Source organism: Python bivittatus, unplaced genomic scaffold (assembly GCF_059951505.1).
Source record: "Python bivittatus isolate LINGU-HERP-01145 unplaced genomic scaffold, Pbiv_v1 ctg000690_np1212, whole genome shotgun sequence".
Classification (NCBI taxonomy): domain Eukaryota; kingdom Metazoa; phylum Chordata; class Lepidosauria; order Squamata; family Pythonidae; genus Python; species Python bivittatus.
This window is the reverse complement of record NW_028277096.1, coordinates 9341617-9368288: the sequence shown is the minus strand read 5'-3', so window position 1 is coordinate 9368288 and position 26672 is coordinate 9341617. Positions and strand designations below refer to the sequence as shown.

At 43.3% G+C, this 26672-nt stretch overlaps 2 protein-coding genes across 5 annotated transcripts in view; both read right to left on the bottom strand.

Annotated features, from left to right (window-relative positions):
• Positions 1–906, bottom strand: part of RASL10B (RAS like family 10 member B) — a 36031-nt gene extending 35125 nt beyond the window's left edge. The window contains exon 1 of the mRNA XM_007442174.3: positions 707–906. The gene's annotated coding sequence lies outside the window, so the exon portion shown is untranslated. The remainder of the gene's footprint in view (positions 1–706) is intronic.
• Positions 907–10265: 9359 nt separating this feature from the next.
• AP2B1 (adaptor related protein complex 2 subunit beta 1) overlaps positions 10266–26672 on the bottom strand; it is a 74991-nt gene continuing 58584 nt past the window's right edge. For 2 of the 4 annotated variants that reach the window (XR_015798222.1, XR_015798223.1), the window contains exons 21-23: positions 15731–15885; positions 11866–14686; positions 10267–11776 (exon numbers count right to left, since the gene is read on the bottom strand). Coding sequence is in view for 1 of the 4 variants with exons in the window: in XM_088152498.1 (XP_088008624.1) it covers positions 14612–14686; positions 15731–15885 (230 nt within the window). In the remaining 3 variants the exon portion in view is untranslated. Of the gene's footprint in view, positions 11777–11854; positions 14687–15730; positions 15886–26672 lie in introns of those variants that run through there. The other 2 variants (XR_015798224.1, XM_088152498.1) reach the window with 2 other exon arrangements.

The window sequence follows — 26672 nt, the reverse complement described above, 5'->3', positions numbered from 1 at the left end:
TGCTCCATTCCGATCAGCAGTCCTGGGTCTACAGCCAAGTGTTTCTCTAAGGGTCCTTAAGGGGTGTCTGTTTCCCCCCTGGCTTGGGTTGACTGAATGTAGCCCCTGCCTAAAGTGACCAGCTGAATTCCCCCTCGGTTGGACCCGGGCGTCTCTCTTAGGGTTCAGCATCTCCTTGACGGCAAAGCGTGCTTTTTCTAGCACTACAGCCGAAGGCACAGTTTCGTCTCCCCCCCCCCCCCCGCTCCATTTTGGGAGATTCGGGAGGGAGAAGCAGCAGCAGAAGAAAATGACAGTGAGAGTTTCCTTTTGGTGGCATTTCGAGTCACTGTCACGGGATCATCTACCGCCTTCCTCCCCCCTCCCGCCACCAGGCGACTCAATCAGCAACTGCTGAACCTCATCTAGGGCTTCTCTAGGGGGGAGTCAGCTCTTCCCCACAAATCCCCAGGGTGCTGGTGCTGGTGGGAGGCAGGGAAGAGCCACGGGACCCCTGCCACCGACCCCAAGCCTTGTTCTTCCAGGTGTGCAAGTGTAACTTGGCCCCTTCGTCGGAATTCCAACATCCCCTTCACCTACACCAGGGACCCCGGGCACCTGGGCTTCTTCCTCTCTCCTTGCACACCCACTGACCTAACTGTTGTAAAGTGAAAGGGTCTCAACATCTTTTCTCTCTCCTCACCCCCCCCGCCCAGCCGTCCCTTACCTTGCAGTGATGAGCACGCCAAGGACACTCTTCCCCCACAGTGAAATGTCCCTGGTGATGGATCCTAAATCCTTGAAATCCGTGGGGGTGCCGGCTGGCTGTAGAGAAGGGGAAATATTCCATTCAGTAGTCCCACCCTGATCTTGGAAGATACGGGGGGGGGGGGGGCTAAGGGAGACAATTGCGATCGAGGGTGCGGGGGGGGGAGCCTACGGCTACTTGTAGGCAAGAGATCTGGAGAAGAGACTTGGGGTGGAGGCAGATTGGCTGCTTTTGCAATGAAAGGGACGGCTTTCTCCGACCGCTTCGGGTTGTAAAAATATAAATGGAGTGTGCTCCTCTCGCTTCATTTGGTAATGCAGAGAAGTGTGCTTGGGGAGAGATGAGCGCTGTGTGTGTGTGTGTGTAAGGAAGGAAAGGGGGGGAGTAGGAAATCTCCTGCTACTGACTGCTGGAGATCCACTGGGTCACAAAGCCTGACGGGTTCCATCCAACTTTGAAAGAGAGGAAGCCCCTGAAAGGCGTAGGTTTATCTCCAAGAGTTTGGAGAAATCCTTAGCTGTGGAGATATGTCCTGCCGATTCAGCTGGGCAGGGCCTCTCTTGACCCAACTGCCAGAGACTTCATCGTTTACTTGTTAGATTTAAATCCTGCCTTTTCTCAAGGAGTTCAAAGTAGCTTCCGGTTTCCACAACAACCCTGTGAGGTAGATTGGACCAAGAGCGTGTGACTGGCCCAAAGCCACGCAGGGAGCTTCCATGGCTAACGGTGGACTTGAACCTGGGTCTCCCTGCTCCCAGTACAACCCCTGAACCACTACACCACACTGACTCTCTCATATCCGCATGTATTCTCATGTTAAGTCGTGAGGAAGGGTATTTCCATCCCTGGGATCTCTGCCACTCTGGGGAATTGATGTGGTGCTGATTTTACAGGTTAAAAAGATGGTCCCATTTTTTTTAAAAAAAAGGCAACTGGGTGTATAGGAATGAGAGTGCCATAGTAGACTGGAGGCATCTGTATAAATACTAAAACATGGCTTGCTTACCTGTGGTTAGCTAATTAAATCACAACTGAAGTAGAGAATCATAGAAGTGTGGAATTGGAAGGGACACATGGATCATCCAGTCCACCCCTCTGCTGTGTGCAAGAAAACCAGTTAAACAATCCACGAGAGGTGGCTGAGAAGGCAGAGGTTTACTGAAAAATCTCCAGAGATGGAGAACCTATCACCTCTGTTGGTAAAGCATTCTACTGTCGTGCAGGTCTTACAGTAAAGAAGTTTTCCCTTATATTTAAGTGAACTCCAGGTAGCTGCAACTTGTATACATTATTTCTGGTCCTATTTCTTTTCTTATTTCTGTTCCTGACCACCTTTCCTAGGACAGCATTTTATTTACCTGAACAGATCATCCCAGGTTGCTCCAGCCTGTCCTCATAGGAGATGTCCTTAAATCTCTGTATCATATTTACCCCTCTCCTCAGGATCTATTCTAACCCATCAGTATTCTTTTGGACATTCGGTGCCCAGAATTATGCATAGTACTCCAGGTATGGTCTCATCAAAGTGCAACGTAGACAGGAATACTTCATGCATCTTTGATCAAGTGCTTCTTCTAATGCAGTGTTTCTCAACCTTGGCAACTTTAAGATGCGTGGACTTCAACTCCAAGAATTCCCTGGGTGGGGAATTCTGGGAGTTGAAGTTCACACATCTTAAAGGGCCAAGGTTGAGAAACACTGTTCTAATGCAACCCAGAACTGTATTTGCCATTTTACAGACTCTCTCACAGTACCGGCTTATATTCAGTTTGTGTGGCTTGATCCACCCACCTTGCACAAAGCCATCATCGGCAAACCAGGATGGCTGCGTTCACATACCTATTGAGCTATAAGCAAACTCAGCATACTGCTTGAACCCAGTGCTACAAAGTGATTTTTTAGGTCTGAAACTTTTTAGATCTAACTGCTTGGGGAGAACTTCAGCTAAATGGTGAAGCCCCACCTTGACAGGCACAATAGATCTTTCTTCTAGATCTATGGGAAAGGCTGTCAAAGGCCACTGCCTGAACCCTCTGATATTCATGGTAGGCTGAGTTTTGCTTGATTTTGGGACTATAACTTCTTCAATCTCTTGCTCAGATGAGTCACAATGAGTCTCATGAGCACTGGTCCAAAACATCCTGCCTCTTATATAGACACAGACCTGGTGCATATACAGTACATACTGAAGCATAAGTTGGTTAACCATAGTTTATTGAATACACCACACCTAAACCATAAAACAGTTTTTCACATCACCCTGGTGATGACGTCCCAAGGGGTTTAATGGAGGCTATAGACCACTGGAAAGAGGATGGGTTGTATGATGAACAGGGGGGTCTGCAAGGTGTGGTCAAAAAAGTCAAGATGGTACAATTGAAGCTCCACTTGTGGAGTGGCAATCACAATGCGGGAATTGAAGCTCCACCTGGCTGTTTTGTGCATGACGTATAAAAAACAGGGGGAGCTTCCACAGCCCTATTGTGGCGGCCATCTTATTTATTTATTTTTTTTTACCACACCCTGCTAACATATCTGATGATGAAAAATGAGCAATTTGTACATGCATCTTGGCCTCTTCAGAACTAAACAAGGCCATGAGTACCCTACTCCCCCCCACCTGAGAATTTCATCCAAATTCTTTTCTCCTTTGAAAAAAAATCTAAAACAAATACCAGTGAAAACTGGTAGGGAAAATAGGCAGGAGCATTTCTCTGCTTATCACCAGTGCAAGTCGCCCGCACTCCAGGCTTGTCCAGATATGCGATTGCTTGAGGAACAGGGTAAGAAGGTGCTCTTTTTCCACTTCATACCCTGGCAGGATGGGGCTTGAAATGTAATACATGGCTGGGCTCACATCTTTTCCACAGTTTCCCAGAGTTTTAGGGGACTCAGGACAGGCCACGTAACAGACCATTAGTGACCTGACTTGGTGGAGAGAGCTATCCCTTTGGAAAGCCATGTGGATTATCATTTTGTTGAGATAAATAATAGCCCGAGCTCCATAACTAAATACTCATCTAGCTAGCTGTCCCTGATACTGAAGTTTTCTTACAGAGGAGGAGGAGAAAGAAAAGGAGAAGAAAAGGCTGGTCCCAATATGGCTGCTGTATCAGCCCAGGAATGAAGCCCAGGAGCCTCTCTGCTCTTTGTGGTTATAGGGAGGATTCCTCTGAAGGACTGTGGGGTCCTGGACTTCAGCTTTAAGGTCCAGCCCCAGTTGCAGCACCATATTTTCCAGTAGAGAGAACAGCTGGAGAGGACAGGAGAAACAATAGGAGTCTGTCACTTCTGTTCCACTCTGCCTAAGAATAGGGCTGTTGCTGTTCAGCTTCAGAGCTCTTGGTCTCTCCTTCAGTGCACAAAGTGCCCAGTATGTGGGCTTGGATTACGTTTAATAGCATTGCATTGCCAAAGTTTTTTTGATCTAGGTCCAGTTTTTGGCCCCTTTCAACTTGTCTCCCATCTGTAGATCAGGTCAGCTCATCACCACATATGGACACACGGCTTGTGGAATGCAAGGTTTGAATCCATTGAGGGGGTGGGTTGGGAAGGGGGGAATTAGCCTTCTCTAACCAAGCTCCATCCAAGGGCATTGGACTACAACCCCTATTATTTGTTGACTGGAGATGACAGGAGTTACTCCACAAAACCTCTGAAGGCCATTGGGTACATTCTGGATGGCTTATTCCTTTCAGGGAAGGGAAGGGAGGGGAAGAGGAAGGCCATACGTTTGTTTGTCATACATACTGAACTTTGTCACCATGTGATCAGGCTGAGTAACAAGCTGAGCTTCTCCATGCCTAACTTGCCCCAGCAATGAGATAGCCTGCTTATCCTTTGCTGACGGCCTTTCTTCATGATGGTGCCTTCATCTCAGTGAAGCCACACCAAGGTGACTCAACAGGAAAATGGTCTTTTTCATTGGGAAACAGAAGAAAACTTTTCATGTGAACATCTCTGTGGCATGGAGAAGGAGCCTGAGAGAGGTCAGTAACCTACAGGACTCCAATGGGTCCATTGCAGGACTACCCACCCTATCTGGCCAGAGGACTCTGTGGTGACTGAAGTCCCAAACAGGACAGGGAAGTAGCTGCTCCTGCCCACTAAAACAGTGTTTTTCAAACTTGGCAACTTTAAGATGTTTGGACTTCAACTCCCAGAATTCCCTAGCCAGCATGCTGGCTGGGGAATTCTGGGAATTGAAGTCCGCACATCTGAAAATTACCAAGTTTGAAAAACACTGCACTAAAGCTAGCAATGCACATCCAAAGATGCTGCTTCTGATCCTGTGTGAAGATCTCTTCTGGCTTCCTAATGGTCTTCAATGATTTTGCATTAATGAGGCAGAAGCAAAAAGCTAAGCCCAAATCCAACCCTACCCCAACTCCTCCCAACAGCTATTTTACTTTGAGCCACCCAAGCATCTCTCCCTTCAGCTTTCGAGATCCAATAAGAAACTGCTCAACGTTTCTTTGTAATCAGAAATGTAGAAACTCTACCCTCCTTAGGGATGAGAAACCTGTAGCCTTCCAGTTGTAACAGAACTACAATTTGTATCCTTGGTGGTGAAGAATGCTGGGGATTGCAGATCAGCTGAGTTGGAGGATCATGGCTTCCCAGTCCTTGAACTTCTTCATCCCTCAGTCCAAATGTGTGTTCTTTTTCTGTACCGTACTCAGCAGAACAGCAGCATATATAAACAGGTTTAGAAGAGCCTCAACTGATTAAAGAAATGCAAACCACACCATAAGTGGGCCATCCCATTTTTGATCAAAGTCTGCACTCAGTATTAATTTCATATGCCGAAGCTGAGTTCAAACAATACTTAGTAAAACAAGCCATATTTCTGTTTGTTCTTCACCTCCATCTTCCCAAATGTGTAAGGAATTTTAGATTGGCTGTAACTGGCACATTACATGTAACCCGGATACTGAATTAAATCATTTTCTTAATACACGTATATGGCCATAAATAATCAAATGGACTGGGATTACATAATTGCTAAGTCAGGCATGTACAAAAATAAACAAGGTTAACAATAACCACAATTCATATGTCTAACTGTATCCTCCAAGTCTTTCACTAATCTGGTTAAATATATTCAGTAAGTTTTCTTGAACTGACAGAGTTCCCTGTTTCTCCCTGTTGTGCTGTACAACTGCATACACACTAATCACGATACACTGTAACCCAAAATCCGTAACTTGTGGCATTCATGGCACTGGAGCCAACATGTGAGTTTGAGTGGTTGTTCATTGAATTAGATTCTAGCTTGTCTATTGAATGAAGCCCATCTCATTTGGGCCTGCAAAAGACGATTGGAAGTAAACAATAATTATCTTTGGTTTTTGTGATTCCAGCAGATTTTGTTCCTTCCCAGAAGCAATATCCAGGATTCTTTTACAACGTCATAAATGTACTGCAAGTAGCTTTCTTCCTTTTTCATTTTGAAGAGCTATTCATCCATCCACTAATGCTGGAGATGAGATCCACATTCACCTGCTTGCCTTCTTCCACGTTAGCATCACTTTACTGCTTGGGATGGCCAAAGATTACTCAAACCAGACAAAGCCTCCCAGTGTGGTCCAAAGTATGTCTCTCAAGAGAAGGCTTCAAGCAAAATTTTATATAGGGATGAGCAGTCTTGGATCCCAGGTCTTTTTTGCAGATCTGTGCACATCCACCCAAATTGCACCACTAAAATTCAGCATAAAAATGTCAAAAGATTGTTGGTGCTCTGTTCTGATTAAAAATTTAAAAAGCTCTGATACTCTTAAAAAAGGCAAGGTTGCCTTCAAGTCAAGCTCAGCTCCTGTGACATGAATGCACAAGTTTTCTGGCAACAATATGGAGGTTGCTTGCCATTGCTTTCTCCCATATTTTAGTGTCCAGCCCTGGGATTCCCAGCCACATGCTTATCAGTCTCCTTAGCTAAATCCAAAGTCAGCCAGATGCTGCTGCCACCAGCTGAGACTGAAACCTTTAGCATCCCCCTTTCTCTCTCCCTGAACTGTATATGCCGCTGTATCCAGAAACAGTAGGCAGATTACAACAAAAGGAATACACAATGCTCTCAAAAATGGAAAAATGGTGTATATGTGTGTGTGAAAATTCCTATCTGCCTATCATGGCAGAATAGTCTAAAAGACAGGATATTGAATAAAAGGTCAACCATAATGTCTAGAAACGTAATGTTTTTTAAAAAAGGGGAGCTGAGATGGTTAGGAAAAAAACAAGTCGTTTGTAGAATATCACATTGTATGTAGTGTATATATTTGTATAGGTGTATACCTGTGTGTGTGTGTGAGAGAGATTCCTCTCTGCCCCACACACTTTTCCCACTGGAACCATAGGGGGAAAAATGTCTAATTCTTCAACATCCCTTGGTGACTCCACAGATACAGGGGCTGATTTGAAGTCAACAGCACAACACAGTAAACCAGAAGGCTGGGATCACAAAATGACATGAGACAAGGAAGGAAAAGATGTCAGGTCCCTGAACAGAAGCCTTTACGGGAGCCAGATAAGGATGGGGGAATCACAAAGCTACTGTTGGAAGCCAAGCCACTGTATTGCACAAAGCAGGAAAGCAGAGACGTAGTGCCACGGGGAATCTTTTGTAGCAACAGCTGCTGCCTACATTTTCCTTACTTGTGGCGAGAGTCTTCCACCTACCAGGGCAGGGGGTGACAGAAGCCTGGGGCATCCAACAGGCCATTTCCAAAGCAGCTGTCACATAAAATCAGCTGCAATACTTCGGAGAGTCAATAGGACCTGTTCACAGAGACAGCACCTTGTTTGGCCCTGCCTTTCTTTCAATTGCTTTTTGGTTGAACAACCAAAATATCAAGGCCAAAACTAAAGATACAGAAATAAAAACAAGAGACTGAATCAAAAAGGATGCAAACAACAAAGAAATTTGGTAATGAGTACACACACACACACACACACACACACACAATGTAATCTTCAGGCAAAAGATTTTAAACTGTCACATTCTATATAGTAGTTTTACCCTGAATGTTTATACAGAAAAAGATATTTAGGAAAGATGTGGTTAATGTAGCTAAGAAATGGTGAGCAGATCTGAATAAATGTCTCTTTAATTGTAGGATTCTTAGACATAATCCAGGGGTTCCTGTTCCAGAGCACGGGGGTTTATCATGTTGACATTTGTCGTGGCCAGAATTCAGCCTATCCAAAGCACTGTCACTTTTTGGCTGGTGTGGGTCTTCCGGGCTGTGTGGCCGTGTTCTTGAAGTTCTGTTTCCTAACGTTTCTCCAGCATCTGTGACTGGCATCTTCAGAGGGCAGGAGCACAGACAGGAGCAGTTCTCTCTGTGCCCAGGGTGATGTGACCCTTTTGTGGGTATTTATAGAGATCTGAGGGGGGTTGGGGGTGTGTGTGTGGGGGTTGGGTTACTGAGTGGCTGCTTGTTTTGGTGTCAGCATCTGTGTGTATCTTCCTGGGGATTAGGCAGGGTTTTTCTTCTATTGAATTGTTAACGAGGGGCTGCTGGGGGTGATTAGCAAGTTCATTGTGTGAACTGTTCACATGTCCTGGTGGCTGAGCTGAGTTTGTTGACCTTTTGCAGGCTGTATTTTTCAGGATTGATAGCCAGGTTTTGTTGATTTTTAGACTCTCCTCTTTTTTATTGAAACTGTGCTGGTGTTTGTGAATCTCAATGGCTTCCCGGTATAGCCTGGTATAGTGGCTGTTGGTATTGTCCAGTATCTCTGTGTTTTCAAATAGGATTTTGTGTCCAGTGTGCTTGAGAGCATGTTCAGCTACTGCAGATTTTTCTGGTTGCTGTAGTCTGCAGTGTCTTTCGTGTTCTTTTATCCTGGTATGGATGCTGCGTTTTGTGGTCCCGATGTATACTTGCCCGCAACTGCATGGTATGCGGTATACTCCTGCGGCGGTGAGGGGATCCCTTTTGTCTTTTGCTGATTTTAGCACTTCTTGTACTTTTCTGGTGGGTCTGAAGATTGTTTGGAAATTGTGTTTTTCCATCAGTTTTCCCATGCGGTCTGTGACCTCTTTGATATAGGGCAGAAATACTTTGTTGGTGGGTGGCTGTTTTTCTTCTTCAGTCGCATGTTGCTTTCTTGGTTTGATGGCTCTTTTTATTTCATTCTTGGAGTAGCCATTCGCTTGTAGGACCCAATTAAGGTGGTTAAGTTCAGAGTTTAGGAATTGGGTTTCGCAGATCCGATTGGCACGATCCATGAGGGTTTTGATAATGCCTCTTTTCTGACGTGGGTGGTGGTTGGAGTTTTTGTGTAGGTACCGGTCTGTGTGGGTGGGTTTTCTGTAGACCAACTAGACTAATTTGAGGTCTGGTTTGCGTATGACCAACGTGTCTAGAAATGGAAGTTGGCTGTCCACTTCTTTTTCCATGGTGAATTGTATATTGGGGTGGACGCTGTTTAGGTGGTTCAGGAACTTCTCTAGGTCTTCTAGGAACTTCTAGGAACCTAGAGAAGTTCAGGAACTTCTCTAGGTCTTCCCCCCCCCCCAGATCTCTATAAATACCCACAAAAGGGTCACATCACCCTGGGCACAGAGAGAACTGCTCCTGTCTGTGCTCCTGCACTCTGAAGATGCCGGTCACAGGTGCTGGCGAAACATTAGGAAACAGAACTTCAAGAACACGGCCACACAGCCCGGAAGACCCACACCAGCCATCGTATGTCGGCCGTGAAAGCCTTCGACAATACACTGTCACTTTTTGATCATTGAAATTTGGCAGGAAATTGTACTACTGCTGCATTTGACTCATTCCTACTTCCAATCCCACAGTTGTCCCTAGATTATGCTGGCATTCCCCCTGAAAGAACAAGTCCAAAACTTTGGAGGGGGTGGGTAGGGGTCCTCCCGGACTTGCAGCTACCACTCAAGCAGGTCAAAACTGTGGCCAGACAGCCTTTGCTTAGCTTTGGCTAGCCTGCCAGTTATGGGCCTTTGGGAATCAGGATGCCCTTTCAACATTGACTCTTGCCCTTGCCATCTCATGGTTAGACTACTGCACTGGACTTTTTGTAGGGCTGCCCTTGGAGATGATTTGGAAGCTGCAGTTGGCTCAAAACACAAAGGTCCAACTGGTGGCAAGACGAATCAGGTTCAGAAGCATAACACTATGCTGTGAGGTCACTTCATGGTTACCCACAGATTTCTGGGCCCAATTCAAGGATGGTTTAAACCTTTAGAACCATATGTGATTCAGCACCTATGGATTCTCCCAAAAGGAATCAGCCTCAACTTGTCTCTCCTATGTGTCTCTGGTACCACCCATCGGCATTTGACTGGTTATTGTGTTCTACAGCTACTTTTCCTAAGCTGATGCCTACCAGCTATGTTGGGCTACAGGTCCCAGAATTCTCAGCTGGCTTTAAATACAAAGCAGTTTTGCTCGCTCTGAAATGCCCTTTTGGATGCAGGAAGCTCATTCACACTACAGGCTTGAAACATTTTGGTTATTCCATCTCCCCAGTAAAAAAACAAAACAAACCAGAAATCACATTCATCAAACTACAATACCAGGATTTATTGGGAGAACCATGGCCGGTACAAAACCAATCGTAAATTTGTTGTGTGGATATACTTAAGATCTTGTAGAGAACATACACCATCCATTTGTAATAGACTGTACCCATGTCCTACATTTATACAGTGTATTTAATAAATTGGCTACATTATCACCTGCCTTCTTTAGACCTTACATAATTAGATAACTAGGACAGCACATATGTAATTTTCCCAATGTTCTGTCTCCTGAGATCCAATATTTTGCATAAAATGTTCCTATTGCAGTAATCATATATTAAAGAACTATGCAATAATTTCTCAAGTTACTACAAATATCGTAACACCATAACATCTAAACTCACTGTAACATCTATTTCTGCATAACCAAAGCAAGCCAACATAACAAAGCCAAGCCACCATAAGCAGTTACCTTCCTACACAATTCTAATGACAAAAATCAAGTACTGAACCCTACTTTGCCTCACCCCCTACCCCTGTCACCAGCCAGTTTGGGGGGAATGAGCAACCCATTGAAACCTTAGAGAACAAATATATACTGTCTAATGAGCACAACATCGGATCACACATCGAAGAGATTAGCTGTAGAAAGAAGGCCTCTGTGTTAGATGGAACATCCATGGTGCCAGTAAAATATTATATCCCTTTATTAACCATGGGTTAATATAGATGGAGAGCAAGCACACCACATACAGTAGGTGAGACACGTAAATGGGAAAGCTGATCAGAAAAAGTATTACTGATTTAAACTTTCCCCTAATGAAATACTGCATTGTTCAGGGATTTGTTCAGAAGAGGGGGCATTGCCTTTTGGATGGGTTTAAACTTTTGTATCTAACTTTTGTAGTATTTGGTTTTCATCTTGCTTTTATTGTTTTGTTTTGTTATAGGCAAATCTGTCTTGGGAAGGGTTTTGTCCTACCCTCAAGGATGGATTGGAAATAAACAAAATACTATCTGATCTCTCCCAGTAGCTAAGAAACTCCGGCTGTACTGGAAGACTTAACAGCAGGTTGACTTGTATCATGTCCTAAAAGTAGGAATCACACTAAAATTCTTGCCTCCCACTTCCTTGGTTTTTTCCATTCCCATTCCTGACAGAAGACAGTATCAGACACAGCCAATTGTGTAAATGACATTTATTGCTGATACAAAGCAAAGCTGAATTCCATCATCCAATTCCCCCACTGTCAATTGGTTCTGAATGGATGGGATGCCAATACGTGTGAGCAAAGAGTCATCTTCCACTTCCCTCTGGAACACACCTCACAGCATGCAGTCAAAAGAACACAGCACAGGTCCATCAGAAAAGAATGGATCCAGTGGAAGTTTCAAACAGGTCTGTGGCCTCGCCTGCTACCTTATTTCATTTCAGTCTTTGGACAGCAGCTCTGCTGATGTTGGGCATGTGGGAAGTGCTCCAAAGCAGGTATTCTTGCAAAACAGATTCCACATTGTCTAACCCAGTGTTTCTCAACCTTGGCAACTTTAAGATGTCTGGACTTGAAGTCTGGAGTTGAAGTCCAGACATCTTAAAGTTGCCAAGGTTGAGAAACACTGGTCTAACCACTTGAGTCACATCTTGAAAATGCTATGGTTCTAAGTTTTTAGGTCACCCTTCTTACTATCTAAATATTGATAAAAAGCTAACTACTGTATGTGCCTCCCTCCACCCCACGCCACCAATATGAATTGGTCTAGAGTGCTTGCAGGGGGCCCTTTAAACTAGGAGAAACAGGGTTCTGCTGTTACTTCAGTTAGCACATCCAGAAATATTGGTAAATCAGAGTAAAAGCAGCCCTGCACAGAACAGTCAAAGAGAATCTCTGACTGGGACAACTTCCTTGAGGGCCAGGCATGGGTCTTCAGGACTTGGGACTCTGCAAGCTTCAGAGGTGTCACTGGCCTCTTTGCTATGAAACCCACAATCTTGAGCTAGCACTGCAACTCTCAATCCCTGAGTTGCATGCCGCCGTTATGTCTTCTGGTAAACCCAAGCACTGTATGTAGCAGTTGTACAAGGACCACACACGGTGCCCATGGCTATTTATTACATGAATCAGGCTAACCCAAAGTCAAGAACTCCACTCCAGTTTTAAGAGACAGATGACAAAGTGGTTATTGAGGTTCTACTGGTCTGTCAGCTCAGGCTGCTGAATTTAGCTCAACTATGCAGACCATCTCTCTCTCAGCCTTTAGACTTTCCAAAGGAGATTCAAGATGCAGGTAAAGAGCCAATTAAGATACATATGACCCAGTGTCAGTTCTTGATTAGCCAGTGACCACAAGATGGTCACGAAAGAATTACACTTTGGAAATGTAGCTTGAGACACCTGGCTGAAAGGAGCCAAGGTCTCATATGATTATGAAGGAAACATGATGGAATTAGGATCATGAGGACTTGCCCACTGAAAATGCATTTCTGGTTTTGACAGGAATAGCTTGGTCAGGACTTAAAGAGTAAGTTCTAGTGACCTGCCTGTTACGTTCACAGATGACTAATTCTTTCAGTTCAGTTCCAATTAAGAAAAGACTTCCACACCAAACCTACTGAATATAGCTTGGCCTGGTTCTATATCCAAGATTCAGAGGCAATACAGCAGCCCACTGGACCTGCCAGATTTGCTCTAAATCTCTCCTCCTCCTCCTCCTCCTTTCTCAAAGACTGGCTTCTTGAAGAGGGAAAGTTTATATGTGCTCTTTGCGCAGGGGTGGGTGGAGAAAACTGAAGTCCACTGGGAATAGTCTGCATTATTGCAATGCTGCATTTGCTCAGAGGATCTCCTAGACATCACAGTCCTCTGTTCTCTCAAATAGGGTGGGAGATAAAGCAGCAATAAGAAAGGGGGCAATGTAGATGGGGGCATAGAAGAAAAAGGCAGACAAGCCAGGAAGCAGCTGACATGGAGGGAAAAGACTATCCTATCTTGCCTTAACAGAGACTGTGTTAAGATGCCAAGGGTGAGACCAGGTAAGAGCTCTGTTCCAGGCTCACCCAAGAAAATGTTTCTCAACCTTGAAGAAGTAACAGGGCACAGATCCTTGCTAAAGGTTATATTTTAGTGGAGTGAGGATGGCTGGAGCTGATAGCTCGTTTCAGCCACACTGGGATATGGCTTGAACCTGGCACATTTATCTGGTGGCAGCAGAAATAGCTGTTTTAGGTTTCCAGGGAGATTCCAGTACCGAGATCGCAAAGAAGGGCCCAGCAGGAGTTTGCACAGTGAGACTGAGACCAAGGTCAAGAGGAAATGGCAAGTGGATTAAACTGCCCACAGCCAGTTTAACCAGACAGCAGTTTTTGCTGCCTTTTTTCTTTTCCCTGCCTTGCTGCCCTTCCTCTTTATTTGTGAAAGCTACTGTCTTGGCTGCCATGTTTTTTTTAATGACACTACACATGGACGAAGCAATCAAAACCTGCTGTTCAATCGGCAGCACATGAAAAGAGAAAACAGTATAGAGCTGTGATGCACACAGATGCATGCAGAGGCAGCAGAGGGATTGCCCCTCGATTTTCAACCCTGAGACCTCAAACGCCAACAGATTGTCTCTTCAGCTGCAAACCCTCAGTTGTCCGCAGGATTGAGGTTTGGTAACTGGTGGGATTTTCAGTCTGTGGGGAGGGCAGGCAAGGAGGGGCCTTAAATAATAACAAGCTACAATTCGTACCAGGTAATGGAATTTTCCATGGTTAATCAATAAGCCAGCATAGCATGGTTTTCCTTATAACAGTTGTACAACTAGTCTTGTTTCGATGCCCCTCCTTTATTCCTGCTTGTTGTAGACAGCTGGTTCATTACAAAAATTAATCAGCAGTACACAAATACAAAAGAATAATAAAGTGCAGTGTGTGTGTTTTCTCTCAGATGCCTCTGGCTGGGCAGAGACCGTGTGTGCATGTGCATTTATTAAAATGAGGAAGCATATTACAAAATATCAACCAGAGGCCTACAGTGGTTTAGAAAATGCAAAGCATTGGCACGAGATGAAGAAGCCACAGGAACAAACAAGACAGACATGGCACAGGACTGCAAAAACAGCTGATGCGGAGTGGTTACAAAATTCTCACAGATGCTAAAAGTATCAAATGCAACATCCCCTACTGTTACCGGCACGTGGACACTACTTGCTACCTTGGTTTAGCCTCAGCATCTGGAGCTGAGATCTCAGACACAACACAGAGCTGCTTTTCCCATACCGAGGGAAGGAATGTTCTTGGCCTACACCAACACGCAGGCGGTGGCAGGAGGTGCGGAGTTAGCCCCGTTCCCATTCCCCATGTGGTGAGGTGCTGGCAGTAGCGGTCTGACAGATCAGTTTTTCAAAATGGCATCGTAGACCTGGTAGACGTACTGGGACACTTCAGGAGCTCGGCACTTCAGAGACAGCTGTTGGAGAAAAGTAGGGAAGGCAAATTATTTCAAGGGTCCCTGTGCAGAACAGCAGGGGATGGTGGATGGTTGGGAGGCAGGGCTAAAAACTGCATGAAAATTGTTCCAAATCACTTCAATACCATGTTTGGCATAACTAACCAGAATGTAGATTTTTTTTTTTTGTAAAACACTGACCAGGTAGGCTTGCCCAACACTCTAGACCTCTGTATACTTTGTGGTTGATGTTATCTGAGTCAGACCATCACGTTCAACAATAAAATAGCGTCTTTGTCTGGTCACAGCATGTTCTGCCAGCACAACTGTGCTTCATTAACCTGGCTTTAGGGTTATAGGTGAAACCAGCCAATTTTTCTCTTTGATATAAGGATTCAATCTTTTCAAGGAATAAATGAGAGGTAGGGACTTGGTGCCTACCAGGTGTAGTGAATTCCAAGTCTAATCAATCCTTGCCAACATGCCAATGATAAGAAAGATGGGTGTTGGAGATATACACACTAGGCAGGCCTAAAACTGCCTGTCAGTGGATTAAACAGATGATTCATCCACACTTTCTTTGATCAGGTGACAGGTTTTGTATTTTCATTTGTCCTCCAAATTTTTCAAAGTGATAATTTTTGAAATGTGATTATGATATTTAACTGGATTTCTTCTTGAGTACTTGGAGCTTATTTTTAACTATGGAGTCCTTGGGGTTCTCTTTTAAAAACCACACCCCCACTACCACTGACAGGGCAAACTACTGTATATAAACAGAGAGCAAACCCCACTCCCTTCTAGCACTGAAGATGTTACCTAGCCGGGTAATGAAATGTTTGCAAGAAAACAGCCAAGCTCAGAGAACCCCAAGGACTCCACAGTTCAGCCCTGAGCTACACATATTCTCTTCTATTGGCTTATTTTTAAGCTGTGAGCACCAGCTCAGTGACAGTTTCCCCAAGGAAACAGTGAGTTAAGACAGAAAGAGGAAAGGTGAGATCCAGAAGAGAGCCCAGAGGCCAGGGCTGCTTCTGCATTGCTGCCTCAGCAGCAGGGCCTTACTGTATAGTTGGGGTTGCCGGGCTGAATGCGTAGTTCGGCCAGTATCCAGATGCCATTGGTAAGCTTCAGAGACTGGTACAGCATGTCCTGGCCTTCCACATTTCGCTTGGCAATGGTATAAATGTTGTTGTTCTGGAGCTTACTGGAAACAGTATCTAACAGAAGGAAGAAAACCCCATTAGATCTTAGAAACCTTCAAAGCAGACCACCTTTTTGAGGTGGAGACATACCTGGAGACAATCTAAAAAACTTAATAGTATAAAATACTATCACTGGATCATGCTTTATTGTTCACTGTGCCAGCTTTCTCTTCTTGCCAGCTACTGGGGCCCCCAATTCAAGATTAAAAATAAGAGTCTACTTGACAATTTCATTCTGTTTCTGACCCTCTGTCGCCCTCTGCCTGATAGATGAGCTGAACATGCAGTACCATGCAAGGTAGTGATGGTGGGGCTTTTGGGCTAGAACAATTTTCTAAGAGAGACCCACTCAGGCAACAAAGGGGCCAGTTCTTAGGAAACCATTCCAGATTTTGGGCAAAAGATGACTGGCCATTTTAGTACTCATTCCTTCTCTCTTTGCAAGTGTGCATGGATCCAGGTAGACTAACTTAGCAATTGCAACTAGCTATGACAGCTATATGGAACTTCCCTATTTATCAGCTGTTAGGGGCCAAGAATGGTGAAGGGAAGGTTGCCACTGCCTGCCCTTTCAAAGCCTTTGTGGGAATCAGGGTATTGAGTAGACAAATCTCTGGTTTGCTTCAACAGAGCCCTCCTATGTTCTTCTAATTTGTACTGCTTTTGACTGAGTAACTAAGAAAAGGAGGGGCAGACAGACAAGCCTCTGCTTATGAGGAGCTTAGAGGCAAACCATTCAGGAGTTAACACTTGTCACCTTCACTTTCTAGGGCTTCCTTTCAATACACACCTCTTCCTTAATTGCCAGAAGATTCCACACTGTGCAATATCCTCCCCAAAAGCCGTACCATTAATCTAGAGCAAAGCATGGAAATGCAGCAAACGTATCCATAAGCCAACAGACTTCTTTTAACAAGCACCTTCATTTTCTGCATTTTCCTAATGCAAAATTCAGAAGGGGGGTCCCAGTGGATCAAGTCAGTGCCCGATCCACTTGAGGTTCTAGAAAGGTCAGATTAAGGGGTCATGCCGAAGGGCCCCCCCTTACCCACATGGAAACACAAACATTCAATCTCTCTTTAACTGGATTTGCAATTCAGTGGGCTTGCCTGGCCTTTTTCTTGGTTGCCGTGGAAACTGAGACTCCCAGGCAACTCATCCTTTCCAGGGATCCTGTCCTAAGTCTTCACCCAAACTTTTTTTCTCAGAGAAATTCACCGTATAGAACAGTCCACCCCCTTCCGTGCAGAATTAACAGTCAGTCACCAAGGAGATTTGAAACCATGGCTTCCCCCTGAGAATCCTGGGGCAAAAAAGCCTATCCTATCCTATTTTTTATGATGATGATGAGGAGGAGGAGGAGGAGGAAGAGGAGCCTTCAGGTCAGTCATGACTCCTGGCAACTGCCTGGAAAGCCCCTGCGGAGTCAATTTGTTTTGGTGTAGTGGTTAAGGCACAAGGCTAGAAGCTGGGAGGCCATTCTAGTCCTGCCTGAGGTTTTAGTCCATTCCAGTTCTAGTCTTGCCTGAGGCACGAAGCCGGCTGGGTGACCTTGGGCCAGTCACTCTCAGCCCTAGGAAAAGGGAAATGGCAAACCACTTCCAAAAATGTTGCTGAGAAAACTGCAGGGCCTAGTCCAGGCAATTGCCAGGAATCAAATTGACTTGAAGCGTCCTTCCCCCACCCCCCCAAAAGAATAGGTGGACGCACGGGATAGAAAGAAAACTGCAGGGACTTGTCCAGGCAGTCGTCAGGAGTCAAAAAGCTGACTTGGAGGCACCCCCCCCCAAAAAAAATCCTATAATCACTTGCATACTAGCCTTGCAAAACTTAATTCTCCAAACTTAGTCAAGAATCACATATTTTGTAAACTAAGACCTGGTTTGCATCCTGATGTAAGGATTCCAAAACAGCCCAATTCACTGGGGTCAATTTCCATGCTCACTAACAACTTAGAGCCTGAATACAAATTTTGATTCAAAATCCAAATGCACCCTATTGACTGTCCCTGGAAATTAGCTACAATCTGTACTCTCTTGGATTTGTACTGGGTGAAAAGTGCAGGAAAAGCAGTCCCATATGAGGGGATGAGGTCTGCCAAGTTTTAAATAAACAGGTTCAGGGGCTTTTACATACTTTTTTTTTAACAGAAGAATAACACCTTTAACTTTTACATTTATTTTCAGACTTAAAGGAAATCTGCAGCAAAATAGCTGCCGCTGCGATGATCAAGCCTGCTGTTTCAGAGGAGATACAGAAGGTCTGTCCAAAAGAGGCTTTGATAGTTTGAGCATAAGTTTGTTTTTGTGGCAATTGCTATTAAAATGACCTGGAGATTAGAAGTGGCTCTAGTGAAGAAGCCTGCAAGATTTCAGAAGGAGAGTTAATGAGCTGGATTTTGTGGAACACCAGGGATGGATCTGGAGGGAGAGGAGAGTAAATCTTTCTAACAGGAGAATCAGGATTGAAACCAGCCATGTGCGACAAAGGCTAAAATTCTCAGAGGATAATATTCTCTTGAACTCTATACCTCGTGCATGGAATCTGACATCTGGACAATGTAAATGGATTCTCCATGCCGTTACTGTGGCCAGAAGACTGATATTGCAGCATTGGAAAGATAAATGTATGGCCCCAGTCACTCAATGGATTGAAGACCTGGTTGCACTCGCCACCTATGAGCGGATTGCCTACAGACGTAGACTTTGTGTGGACAAGTATAATGAAATAGGGGACTCATTGATACAAAGTACAGTAGATTAAAAAATATTTATATGATAGTCATATACATGTATTAGAAATATATATGTACTTGAATAATATTTGCATTAGATAAGTATATATAAAATTGAAATTGTTTATTGTTATAATATGTTAACACTTCTTTTCTCTTTGTTTTATTTTGTCACTTTTTTGTTAAGCCACTTTTATGTATTTTTTTTCTTCTTTTTGTAATCAAACATTTACAGATAAATAAATAAAGCACTGAAGCCAGCCAAGTGGACTGTGCATTGACCTAAGAGTAACTGTACACTCTTTGGGGCAGAGGATGCATCCTTTCTACCCACACGCTGTGCATTTAATTTGATTTTTTTTTTTAAAACTGGTAAGGGCCCACTTTGGGGAATAGGATCATTCCCTTTCCTTCAGAGGTGTCAATGCCAGCCAGCCACCCTTCCCTCCCCTTCCCAGTCCTCCCATGCCAAGGCTGATGTCAGCTTCTCAGGGAATGAGCCAGGTTGCTAGGCAACATTGCCTGGCAGTGCCTGACACGTGAGGTAGACTGGCTTGGGCATGTGACAGGTCTGCCTTTATAAATGGGCCCCTGTGCAGAGTTGCAGAACAACCTTAGCACCAAACGGGGCAGGCCATTTGGCAAAGGTGCCTGGAGAGGCACAGAACCCAAACCGAACACCCCTCCCATCTGCTGCTGGTTTATCCCAAGGCAGCTCGGATGCTGTTAAAAATATTCTGGATTCCATCAGAGCTTCGCTTTATGACGTCTGTTCGAGGAGGGAACAAACCTGCAGCCAAAGTTCACCCTGGCAGTGGCAGCCCCTCCAGAAATAATACTCCCCAAATGGAAGAAAGCGTTTCCTTTTAAAGATGTGTTAAGCAACTGAATCGATGCCTCTTCATTTCAGGGGATTGTTCACTTGATGCCTGAAGACTGTAACTTATCTTGGGATGAGCATATCCGGGCATACATCTCAGGGGATTACACTGAACTTAAATAAACTGCTGTTAGATAGAGCAAGAGACTTGGATAGGTGGACCTAACTTAAACCCACTATTTGGGATAATTCATTTCACACGTCTTAAAATCAGTGTTCTGCTGCAAGTAATTTATACCATACAGATTGTTCTGTATATTCTTGGAATTCATTGAGGAAGCTTCAGCTGTCAGGGACAGGAGGTGTTTTTTATTTTCCAGACTTCGGTTATATCGGGCGTATCTTCTTTTTTGGGTTAATGACCTGCAAGGTCTGCCCACCGGAAATTTGCCTCCATGGGCCTACTTGGAAGTGGCATTATTTGTCAGCCCTTCTAAGCTGGATCCGACTATCTTGGCAAAACTGGGATTCCCTTTCCCACTCGATTAGCTCCCAGGGAGTGATGGTGGTGTGTAAAAGCACAGCTGCTCTGATCTGAACTTTAAGACTGTGCTAAATTTACATTATGGGAGAACCCATATTTGAAAATAACAAGGAGAATCTTTGGAGAACCTGGCTGGAATATAGAGTGTTATGTTAATTAATGGGGCTACGTGACTTTTTTTTTTTTTTGGTTGTGTGTGGATTTACAACATAAGCATATCTTGCCAAACACTACAGAGTGGCAACATTGCTGGTTAAAACACCTTTTAATGTCAGCAGCCCTAAAAGTTCTACAGCCCGATTTGGTATTAAAGGATGTAATATATTCTTTATAAAATAAGAAGCCAATAATAACTATAAATAGGTTTTAGAATATACTAAATTAGGTTTTCTAGAGTAGGTGGAAGCATGGAATAAGCAACTGAAGTGTTAATGGAGATTATTTTGTCTTTTAGATAGAACATTTCTATAGATTTAAAATCAATTTAATTGAACCAAAATTATTATTTCACGTCTGTTGGAGACCTATACTTCTTTTCATGAAGAAATTGGTAACTTCAGCTAATTATTGGTGATTTGGTGCTTAACATGCAAATAATGGTTCATCTGATGTGGTTATAGTGGCTTCCTCTATGGTAAGTTATTTCCCGTATTAAATGTTATTTTGTTGACGCTCATGTTCTTTTGACTTACATCACAGTGGTTGGTAAACTAAAAGAAAGAAAATGGAAAGGATGTTGTGGAGTTTCTTTTCCTTGATCTGAAGAACATGAATTTCTTTTTAGATTTGGTTGCTTGTTTCTAAGTGTAATTCAAGGTGCTGGCTGACACTTTTAAAGTCCCACATGGCTCGGGGCCCGGCTATCTGCAAAACCTATTACTCCAGAATCTAATAGAAGAGAATATATCTAGCTCAGGGTGGAACTATGGAGTCCTTAGTGCTCTCTGAGCTTGGTTGTTTGCCTGAAGACATTTCATTACCCAACTGCATTGGCACTGATGATGTTACCTAGTTGGGTAATGAAATGTCTGCAAGCGAACAACCAAGCTCAGACAGCAACAAGGACTCCATTCCAGAATTCATCTGCTTAAAGCATGCTGGCAGAAAGGTCTTGTTAAAAATCCCCACCTCTGAGGCCTTCTGAAGCATTGAGAGAAGGCCGCATGTGATTTGGAGAAGGCCATGTGAGGCCTCGGGAAGAAGGCCTGGTGCGGTCAGCAGCTGCCTTGTACTGGGCCAGGCCAGGTGCACAATATCAGCAACAGGAGGAAGAAGACAGCAAGGGGCGGCTGGGGGCAGCAGGGCTGGTGGAGTGCAGGGCAGCGGGGGCAGCCAAGGCTTTGCACTGTGGTGCTGAGATGGCTGGCTGCGGTGTGGGGTTTGAGGTGTCACTCCTTGGCAGTGGTGGTGCTGAGACTGAAGTAGAGGCCTGGGGGCAGCAGCAACTGGATGAGACTGCTGAAGGCCCCAGGCCTCTACTTCAGCCCCAGTGCTGCTGGCGCTGCCACTGCTGCTGAGGAGTACCGTTGTGTAGCGTGGCCAATAGGGCAGAGATGGGGGGAGAGATGTGGGTGGGGGCAGCTCAAAAGGAAGCAGTTCCTTACCTTATTGAGGCTTGGGGCTGGGAGGGACCAAGCTGGGAATGCTTTGAATCAGGAAGGGTCCTTGCCTAACAACTGGTGGGATTCAGTTAACAATGACAACGGGGAGGGTTGGGATTGCCATCACTAAGCAATGCAGTCATGTGATGTCGCGCTTTACGACTGCATCGCTTAGCAATGGAAATTCAGGCCCCAATTACTGTCATTAACTGAGGACTATCTGTATTTGGCCCCAGACAAGCTTCACAAGGATTTTATGAACATTAGTAAATCTTCTTCTACCTGGGACTCTTCAGACAAGTTGGGAGTAGAATTCCCAGAATTCCCAACCAGCATGAGCAAACGTTGAAAGTCATAGTTCCCACACATCTGGAGGACACCAGGTCGAACAAGGCTAATATAAATCTATTTCATTTGCACTCCATCTCTAAGTAGTCCATGGGACATCTAGGCTTCACTGACATGTTACCTTGCGACAAGACCATGAAATAAGACTGGGGAAGAGACAGTACGAGAGTGCCCAAAATTACCCTTAAATTTGATCATTGAACATGAATTGGTATCATAATCAGATTTCAATAAGCCTATCCATTATTTCACGCTGGCTTTAATCATATACAATTAAGGACATTATATTTGGGGGTTCGGATGCACCGCAAATATTGATGGAAGTTCCATTCATAAGGGGTGCTGCCAACCTTTTCCAAGGCCTTCCACAAAACCTAATAACAACAGACATAACAAAGCTCTCTCTAAACCCATCCCACCCCTTGCCTCTCGCAACTCTCACTGCGATGGCACTTAAATTGAGCCTTGACTACCCTAATTCCTGTTCAGTGGAATTCTGACATGTGCAAAAGAACACCCTCACCCCCATCCTGCTATCAACGGAAAGGCGCTGGCTTTGTGATCAGTGACTTAATTGCTACGCTTATGTCTTTCTGACACTCTGAAGTTAGTCACTGCAGGAGGGTGACCTTGCAGCTAAGGATGGGGGTGGCAGCAGATTAGGAAAGGAGGCAAGCCCCAAGCACACAATAAATTTAACACCAAGAATGTGCCTTGGCTTAGTCGGACACAAGCCTGTGATTGTGCGAACCACCTACTTTAGAAACTGCATGCCTGCTTTTCTTTTGTAGTGATAATTGTGTATTGGAACATTTTAAAAAGGGGGCCAGGGAAAGTGGTGGTGATGTGTGGGGGGGAGGGGGGGCGAATGGCTGTTAGAAACAGGCAACTCTGCAGTAGCAAACTGAGAAACAAATGGAATTTTATCCCACAGAAACCAGATTCTGTCCTTGTAACCAACTGCCTGAAGCAAACTTCAATGGATAGGATTACTTTGATTTGAAGACATATTGAGCACAAGGCAACTTTCTGCCATCCTGAAAAGCTTAGCATGTATATCTAACTACACAAAATTGATCTTTCTTATTTTGAAAATGTTTTTTTAATTGTAATAGATTGTACAACTGAATTGATACAGTAGTAGACATTTTGTTGAAACACTGTATGTAGTAACTGAACATAGACTCAGCTACTGATCCTTATGGATAAAATTAGTATTGTTGCTAATTAAATACTTGTCTTCTGCTGAAAATAAGCTCAGCTCACTGAATCAACAACTGAACTAGTATCCTTCCCTTGTTTCCTTCACCTTCCTAATATGGCTTTTCTAATTTTAAGGTTTGGATCACAGCAGCCTATCTATTTGCTATGCCACTTTGTCAAACAGGGCAGGCCAATTTCTGGCAATACAGATGTTTCTGGCAATACAATGAGCACGGCCAGTGGTAAGGAATGAAGGGATGTTTCGTTTAATAGCCAGATGGGTGCAGCAGCATCACACCTGATGTAAAGTACCACCCACATTAATGGACAATCTCTCTGTAGATATTGTTCCCTGTCAGGGGATTACTATCTTAATGTGACAGGTAGACACAGTAGCTTCAGTGACTCTTGATGCAAGTGATTGATGCAAGTTGGAATATCAACTCCAGGTAAAGTCATCCTTGCCAGCAAAATCAAAAGGAGAGGAGTGACCTTAAGAGTAATCTACAACAGGGTAGGTGGGCTCTGCAGGTATGAGTATAAGAAACTAAGAAAATGCACAGACATGGTTGCAACGTTTAAACATGTGTAGGTACAATACCAGATAATTAGCATCCCATGTTGGAAAGCATTCCTCTAGTTACTGGGGAAGAAAAGCTAGTGAAGCCTGGGTAGATTAATATTTTATTACATAATATTGCTTTTTACACTCAGCTGCCATTTTGTTTTGAATTATATGTTTAGCACTGTAAGTTTTAAAGTTTGATATTGTGGTTCCCCTTTAAACTATTTCCACCACTCATAAAAATTGAAATAAATAGGACTTCTGGGGGAGGTATGGCAAACTGAAGACAGCTGTGCAAAAGCAGAGCTGGTGACTGCAGCAAAGACCAAGGAATTGGGGAGTAGACTGGTTCCTTGGTACCTCTCTGGATAAGGAGAGGATGGGAAATCACCCACATGTGCTCCAGATGGCTGCTCCTCACAAGGAGATTGTCTGAGTGCTAGGAGATGACAGGATTAGCCATCTTGCTTGCAACCGCAGTGGAGACTTTAAAGGACACTAAGTTCGCAAACTTCACTTTCTAATCACTTTCAGAAATTGCTCATTAACTACTTCTAAGCTATTAGGGACCTTCAGAGTGACAAGTCTGAAAATGCTGGGTGAGTCTGCCTTCAATCCTGAATGAAATAACATTTTAATCATAACTTTAAGAGTTTGAAGAATCTGAATTAAACAGCAAAAAGCTAAATAAGACTAAAGGTCCAGATAAAGTTGGAATATTGAAACTTTTACAATAAGATTTTGGAATTAATTATAAAGAACAAACAGCTTCTTGTGGGAAATAGATTCTGTTTTGGTTTTTACAAGACAAAACAAAGATAAGCAATTTCATGATTTCAAAAACTGGACACTAGAGGGGACTAAAGTTTTTAGGTAGAGGAAAGATTTACAAACCTGCAAAACGTTCTATGGATAGACTATGTCCAAAAGATGTTATTGAAGAAATGACAGATGTAGAACAAATTTTAGTTGACAAGATAGAGATGGTATTCAAAGTGGATTTATAGCTGACAGACCAAGAGAATGACTTAGAAAAGGATGTGTCATGGAATCTACAAAAGAAATTGGCTGCGGCTTTACAATTTAGAAGGGAAGCACAAATGACAAACTAAGAGAGTGACCTGGATAATTTTCTTCCTACTGGATTTACAAAAGAGGCTTATTAAAGTCTTGAAGAACTCTGTGTGATGGGACAAAGAGGAAATGAAGAGAAATCAAATCCTACAGCAATATTTGAATGAACTAAAGATTAAGATTGTTAGAAGTAAAATGAAGAAATATAAAGTTAGTTTATTTGATCAAGGTTAAAACAAGCTATGTTCTTACCTCTGGCAACCTTTTACTGAGTTTCTGTTGACACCAGGACTGAAAAGATGATGTTTTATGGATTTGTTTATAGAGAAGAGATGGGAAATGGGATGAAGAGATAAATGTTTGTAACCTTAGAGGGGGTGAAGAGTCACCAAATTTGTTTCTAAATTTTCACTTCTTTATATATTTATTTTCTCTTTATTATATTCCTACTTTTCTTTTTTCTCTCTCTTTTTCTTTTTTTCTTGCACTTTTTACTCCTTTCTATTCTCTTCTTTAAGTTTAGTTTGTATTAGATTTTACTATTATTATCAAAATTCTTGATAAAATTTTCTCTCTCTCTCAGTGTGGCCAGAGTAAATCCACAAGGAAGTATGGTTAATGATCATACCACTGTTCAGAGGAGCTCTTCAGAGGAGCTCCTTGTTTTATAAGGACATAAACAATTGGGACAGACAAAACAGTTGTGAGATATATGAATCAAGGGAAACCTGAAATTGTCAAAATGGAAAAGCAGCACACTAAATAGGATATTCTGATTAGTCTAACTGTAGAAAAGGCAATGATGCTTAAAAAGGACATCACTAATTATGTACTTGATTATGCCCAGTAAACAACAAAATCGTATCTATTATAGAGAGTGGCTACCCAGTGAACATCAGTATTACATAAATATATGACCCTACTATAGATGCAGTGTTGGAAAATACAAAGGAATTAACTGAAGAACGGAATGCCTGTACTGCAGAAACTGAGGAGCCATTCTATGAATTTTGATTTCATAGAAACAATATTCAGGACAATAAGTAAGGTGAAGTTCACTGCCAACATCTGCAATCAACATAAACAGAAATTCTACACTTGGGCACCACTGAATGCATAACTTTGGAATCAAATTGACTACATAATAGGAAACAGAACATGAATAAATGCAACAGTCAGTCAGGATACTTTCAGATGCAGACTGTGCAACAGACCATGAATTACTGGTGTTAAATACACAGTTTAAACTTCAAATATTAAAGACAATTGAGTACGTTAGCAAGTTTTTATCCTGAAGTCATACAATCAGAGTAAGATCAATGTAAGGAACAGATTCAGTACACTTTTATGTGGAGAAGAACTTGAGAAGCTAAGAGATAAGAAAACAAAAATGATACACAAATCAAAGAAAAAATCTAAGAGCCTTTCAGATGCCTTGCACTAATTCCTTACACAAGCAAAGTTACTTAAGATCCTACAAGAAAAATACAGCCAAAGAGAAAAAAATGCCAAATGAATAGGCAGGTTTCAGAAAAGGTAGAGGGGTGTAAGATCAGATAGCCGCATTAAGAGAACAGAATTTAAGAGGGAGATTTACCTTTACATTATTTACTATAGCAAGGCCTAGGATTGTGAAGAGCATGCCAGAATGTGGACTGGGCTACTGGGTCTGCCAAAACTGCTTTTCCTTGTGAGAAGCCTTAATTCAGAAAAAGTCTGGTAGCACCTTTCAAATTAACAAATTTTATTGAAAAGCATAAGTTCTCATGACTTCCTTCTGATTTTTGGCTACCATAGACTAACATGGCTGTCCTCCTATGATGAGGAATCTTAGCAAACAAGAAGCTATTGTAAGAACTGAATTTGGAGAAACAGTGGCTCACAATGGAAAGCAGTGAGACAAAGAAGTTTTT